Source organism: Monopterus albus, unplaced genomic scaffold, assembly GCF_001952655.1.
Source record: "Monopterus albus unplaced genomic scaffold, M_albus_1.0 scaffold252.1, whole genome shotgun sequence".
Classification (NCBI taxonomy): domain Eukaryota; kingdom Metazoa; phylum Chordata; class Actinopteri; order Synbranchiformes; family Synbranchidae; genus Monopterus; species Monopterus albus.
The window spans coordinates 211,493-217,942 of NW_018128132.1; the positions used below are offsets into that span (position 1 = coordinate 211,493).

Sequence of the window (6,450 nt, forward strand, 5' to 3'; positions counted from 1 at the left end):
ACGCGCCCTTGTTTGGATGCAGCACCCGCCGCACTCGGTCGGCTGGTAACTGGGGAAACCGGAATATGGCCAAAAAGAGATATAGGGAAACGGTGAGGGCGGTTGTCCACACCGGGCTCCGGGTGGCGAGCAGTACCACCACGAAGACGAATGAGTATAATGTGACTTCATCTCCCAGCGGCAGCATCGTCGTCCTTTATGGTTCTTCTGGGCGCGTTTGGACCTCTCCTGTTTCTGTTTCTGTTCCTGTTTCCGTTTCTGTTTCTGCTGCAGCTGCTTCTTCTTGTGTTTTACTAGCGACCCACTTCTGGTCTGTTAGGTCAACGTGTCACAACGGCCGCCATATTTCCAGGGGCGATGTTGTGTCTCCTAATGCATATATATGTATGAGGGCAGGAGGTCTATCCACACTAAAATCAAAATAACTCGATGAATTTACAGCCACTTTTCCAGATTTTTGGTTTGCCACAAACCCCGGGGATGTAATTATGTTGTAGGATGCTTAGTTAAATTAAGGATGTAGATTTTCGTATCAAAACGCTTCATCTTTTGCAGACTGTAATAAATTTTTTTTAGATAATATACAACGTTCACTTAGTAATTATTAAAAAGCAACGATCCATCCTCCCCTCTGTATTGTAAAATGGCTGCCATAATACATAATTACAACAAACAAAAATTAAATGATTAAATGTATGTTTTGTCAGGCCACAGAATTATCTTATTTACATTTCAAGTGAAATGTTCATATTTTCCTAATTTATGTTTATTTCACTTTATTTACATACAATATACGCAGAATGCATGAGAAGCCTTGTGCAGAGTTGCAGCTTAACAGTTATATACACCAGTCTCAGTTGTGTGCAACTGCATCAAGAGGCGCATTTAACTTATAAAAACAATTTGCCAGTGGATCAAACTGTGCACATATGGTGTGGAATGGTCATTTTTCTTCAACTGATCGTTAGCTGCCTTAAATTAACGTTAAAATAGTATCAACAGTGTCATTATGTTATCTTAAAAAAGGATTAGTAAACTTAGTTACTGAAATATATTAAATTCATCACGTTCGTAAAGGTCAAATATTGTAAGACAATATTCCCTGCTGTTTGCATCTGGCATTTTTAGATTACAACATCCACAGGCAGCGCAATACTGCCGCATTTTCCACTACTAAATCTAGCCATAAGGGCCCGGTGCCCTTGGCAATATGGTGGCGGATGATACGCATCTCAGAAGCCTCTGTGCGCGATCTCGGTCGGAAGTGATGAACAGTAATAGCTTTCATGCTGTAATGTGGTGTTTACTTGAAAGGGAAGGTTCACGTTTTAAGACTGTACCGGTGCATTTAGGACAACTCCAACAGCAGCAGCGCAGGTGGAAATGAGAAGGATACAACTCTCTATAAAATATTGAGTAAACTTACGGGATCATAGTCAAAATCATTCAGCAAAGGACATCTTAAAACCCTGCTGGGAAAAGGAGAAGAGAAACAAAAAGTGTTGGATGGATAGTGGAACACAAAGCAGCAGAACTAGAAATGGATACAACCTTGGATTATTCCTGATGCAACAGTAGACTTTACATTACTGGAAAACAGGAGCAAAGATGGGTTTATGTTTGATTCACATAGTATACATGTCTATAAGGATAGTTTATTGCAGTTACAATCAGATCTACACACACACACATCAAATAACGCAGCTGATAAAATAGGAGTGTTCCAGAGTTTCTTATGTAGGGGAAAGAATCAGCAAAGGACTGCAATACTCCTAGTATTACGTTGGACAGAGGCTGCAAGACCGCTGAGGACACTTGTTTGTTCAGATTCAGGTTCATCACTAGTCAGTTTAAATTAGGGATACAGTTATTCAGGTAGCAGACCAGACATCTTAATAGAAATAGGCCTACTTCAAGCAATGCACCGAATTCAAATGCTGGAACAAACTTATAATTTTTATGAGTACTACCACATATTGAGATAAAGAAAAATGAAACAGAAGAGAATTGCAAAGGCAGGCACAAAAATAATGAACAGTAAGCAGAAGTCAACTTATTTACATTTCAAGTGAAATGTTCATATTTTCCTAATTTATGTTTATTTCACTTTATTTACATACAATATACGCAGAATGCATGAGAAGCCTTGTGCAAAGTTGCAGCTTAACAGTTATATATTCTGATAAACCAGTCTCAGTTGTGTGCAACAGAAGCAAGAGGCGCATTTAACTTATAAAAACAATTTGCCAGTGGATCAAACTGTGCACATATGGTGTGGAATGGTCATTTTTCTTCAACTGATCGTTAGCTGCCTTAAATTAACGTTAAAATAGTATCAACAGTGTCATTATGTTAACTTAAAAGAAGGATTAGTAAACTTAGTTACTGAAATATATTAAATTCATCACGTTCGTAAAGGTCAAATATTGTAAGACAATATTCCCTGCTGTTTGCATCTGGCATTTTTAGATTACAACATCCACAGGCAGCGCAATACTGCCGCATTTTCCACTACTAAATCTAGCCATAAGGGCCCGGTGCCCTTGGCAATATGGTGGCGGATGATACGCATCTCAGAAGCCTCTGTGCGCGATCTCGGTCGGAAGTGATGAACAGTAATAGCTTTCATGCTGTAATGTGGTGTTTACTTGAAAGGGAAGGTTCACGTTTTAAGACTGTACCGGTGCATTTAGGACAACTCCAACAGCAGCAGCGCAGGTGGAAATGAGAAGGATACAACTCTCTATAAAATATTGAGTAAACTTACGGGATCATAGTCAAAATCATTCAGCAAAGGACATCTTAAAACCCTGCTGGGAAAAGGAGAAGAGAAACAAAAAGTGTTGGATGGATAGTGGAACACAAAGCAGCAGAACTAGAAATGGATACAACCTTGGATTATTCCTGATGCAACAGTAGACTTTACATTACTGGAAAACAGGAGCAAAGATGGGTTTATGTTTGATTCACATAGTATACATGTCTATAAGGATAGTTTATTGCAGTTACAATCAGATCTACACACACACACATCAAATAACGCAGCTGATAAAATAGGAGTGTTCCAGAGTTTCTTATGTAGGGGAAAGAATCAGCAAAGGACTGCAATACTCCTAGTATTACGTTGGACAGAGGCTGCAAGACCGCTGAGGACACTTGTTTGTTCAGATTCAGGTTCATCACTAGTCAGTTTAAATTAGGGATACAGTTATTCAGGTAGCAGACCAGACATCTTAATAGAAATAGGCCTACTTCAAGCAATGCACCGAATTCAAATGCTGGAACAAACTTATAATTTTTATGAGTACTACCACATATTGAGATAAAAGAAAATGAAACAGAAGAGAATTGCAAAGGCAGGCACAAAAATAATGAACAGTAAGCAGAAGTCAAGAGCATTATAAAGCAGAGGCTGAAGGTGAAGTGGCAGAAGCAATTGGAGGAAGAAAGGAAATGGTGGTTTTATGATTTAATATGATTTCGCTTTTTTTTTCATTTTAAGAATGTTGTTAATACTCGACTCATGAGCCACACACTTTACCAGTTGGTGGCGTTCAAGCACTAATTTATTATTGTCCCACACTCCAGCCCAGCAGGTGGCGGTAATGTACCTTAAGTTGGCTTGCAAACCGCCAATAAGCATCATTGAATAAGGAAGAAGAAACACACCAATTCATCGTTTGCCAATCACAGAAGACGAATTGTTGATCATATCCGGGTCAAAGTGCGTACTTTACTTCATGTTAGCTAGTCTAGCCAACAGTTAGCACTCTTCTCTAGTCTTTGTTTTTGATTTGTTTCTTAATTCGAAAAAGAAGCCTATTGTTTTGTGTTTGTCTTTTTCTTATGCTGAGGTTGTCAGCGACCATGGTGAGCATCTTTCTTTATTGCCTTCACTGATTTGCACTTGTTAGTCGTTGTTAGCCGCATAAGCTAACTACTATTTAAACGGACTGTGTAACAGCTGTGTCAGGAGTAGTTTAGCTTTAATTTGTTTAACTTAGGGCTATTGTTTCTACTCTCTACTTCTTATGACGAAGATGCTTTATTTGCTTATATTTTCAAATAGGCTGCAAAGAGGTTTTTCTCCTGGGGGACTGAAAAGTGTTGCACAAATCGCATATCAAGTACAACTACAGCAATGCTATTGTTATACAAAGGGTGGCCAGTATAATAGGAACACCTCTACAATGTTGTGCATGTGTAATTCTGTCCAATAGCCCTATACCGAGTATTTCTTGAGACGTTTAAACTTTGTAGGAGCGGTTGTTGCATTGCATTACTTACTTTCTAAAGGTGACTCAACTTGTCACCTTGGGCTATGGGAAACTGTGATTTAAATTATTTTGTCCACTTCTGCATGTATGTCGAGCTCATCTTAAAATTTGTATTTGTGATGTTTTGTTTTTTTTGTTTTTTTTTAGATCAGGTCAGTGCTGCTGCACAGGTTAACCTCCCACGTTCTGCTCAGCGCCAGAGGATCGTGTCTATTCACATGTCGGATACCTTATGGTGTGCAGGCTTATTCACCAAGTCAAACACCTATCCAGCAGCGCTTCCATGGACCCCTTATACCTAAAATCACAGCTCTAGTTAGGTACTGCGACCTGTCCACTCAGAAGTACACCCTGATTTACACCTTCCGACACATTAAGCTCCTCCGAGCTGTGTCTAGACTTAAACTGCTCCAGACTGCAATCACTGTAGTCATCCTGCCCCCGGTGTACATCCTCTACTTCCAGGGAGAAGTCTCCTTCTTTCTCGTTAGTTATACAACAGGGTTAGCGTTATTTGCTGGTGTCATGCTGTACGCTGCTAGTCACTTCTTCAGGAGAGTTGTGGGAATGTTGTACCTGGACCCATCCCAGACTACACTCAAAGTGTCCCACCTCACCTTCTGGGGCAGACGCCGTGATATCTACCTGCCTGTGTCAGATGTTATGACCATCGGGGATACAGGGGACTCTGTGAAAGAGACAATATTGAAACTGAAGCGGTACAGCAGCCCAGAGACAATGTATTTCTCAACTCATTTTGGATGTGTAGTGGACAGTCAGGGTTTTGATAAGGTGTTTGGAAATTTTAAACGATGAGTAAAACGTATATGGACTTGAGATGAATGGTATGAGAGGCACCCTATCTTTATGAAATATGGTATCGAGAGTTAAATCTTATACTGAGATCTACACACTAGCTAGTTTTGTTTCTGTTGCGCTGACTGTTACCTGTCTGCTGTGTCCACTGTGAATGACAGTCTAATAAATATTTTAGTGAGGTGATTGAAAAGCAAGTGAGTGTATTTGTAGACCTCTGCAGGGTTATGGCCTTTAAAGTGTAAGAACATGTCAAGTAATCACTGTTGGCAGTAGTATGTTGAGTATTCATATTATTTTCATATGGTAGCAAGTTACTGTGTAAAGCAGAAAAAAGTCAAAGTCTGCTGAATGCAAGTGAGATTGTCCTAATTTTTTTATAAGAGTACTTATTAATGCCTTCACAAAAATGCAAACAACATGTATTTAAACATTATATTGAAGATGTATCATTTTGGAGTTCAGATGAACATCCATTACTGAGAAATGTTCTGATTTGCAGTGGAAGAAGTACTAAGAAATTGACTTTTGCTGTTGAGACTGAACAAATTTAAACTATTTCAAACACAGTTGGGCACAATGCACAGTACGGTCTGCAGAACTTCCAACCTGTTGAAGATATTTGTGTATATCGAGCCCTAAAACAAATAACATCTGTCAGCACCTTGCCGATATCACATTCAGCATGTTTTTTGGTTTAAACCAATTTGTTTAACACATTTGGACACAATAAATTGAATGGGAAACTGTTCAAATGTTTGACTGCTGGTGTACTTGGGATTTGCATATAAAAAGGTTGGAATATTTTACTGTACTGGCACAAAACATTTCTTCACTTTGCCTCAGGAAAATAAGACTCAGGATAAGATTTGGGATTCAATTACAGACTAAATTGTCTTGATAAGAGTAGATTTTGTACACTGAAAAATGTATTGCATTTTAGAATGGGATCATATAGTGTATGAATAATCATATACTGCAAATTGGTAACTATAGCTCCTCTTCAATAACTGTGCATGTCCCATTGACATTAAAAGAACCATTTCTTTTACTGAAATTGTGCTGACTAAGACAAAGATCCATTTGGATACAAGAGGAGATCCTTAGAGAGCTGTTCGCTGGGCCCCTGCTGCCTCATTTGGCCAACCTTCAACTCTGGATCCACCAAGGATTATAACAGTCGAGCTAAGTGTTCTTCTGGCCTGCTGGCTCCTGTCCCCTTAGTACCTCCAAAGGCTTGGAAGCACAGTTTGTACTGTAGTATTGTATTTGGACCTCTAGGTGTCACCAGACCCCATGTAATGTGCTTTGATTTAGCGGATGAGAACAGTGTCAACCCAGGTTGACAATGAAGATG

At 39.3% G+C, this 6,450-nt stretch overlaps 2 protein-coding genes across 2 annotated transcripts in view; one reads left to right on the plus strand and one right to left on the minus strand.

Moving 5' to 3' along the window:
- The window catches only part of gde1 (glycerophosphodiester phosphodiesterase 1), an 8,153-nt gene extending 7,456 nt beyond the window's left edge, over nucleotides 1–697 (minus strand). The window contains 2 exon segments of the mRNA XM_020621017.1: nucleotides 1–3; nucleotides 5–697. The exon segment at nucleotides 1–3 is cut by the window's left edge and continues 75 nt beyond it. Coding sequence (XP_020476673.1) covers nucleotides 1–3; nucleotides 5–187 — 186 coding nt within the window. The 5' untranslated portion in view covers nucleotides 188–697.
- A 2,806-nt stretch (nucleotides 698–3,503) lies between these two features.
- On the plus strand, nucleotides 3,504–6,126 carry tmem186 (transmembrane protein 186). The gene is made up of 2 exons (XM_020621016.1): nucleotides 3,504–3,870; nucleotides 4,425–6,126. Exons 1-2 carry the CDS (start codon nucleotides 3,847–3,849, stop codon nucleotides 5,091–5,093), a joined length of 693 nt encoding a protein of 230 aa, XP_020476672.1. The 5' UTR covers nucleotides 3,504–3,846; the 3' UTR covers nucleotides 5,094–6,126.
- The last annotated feature ends 324 nt before the right edge of the window (nucleotides 6,127–6,450 follow it).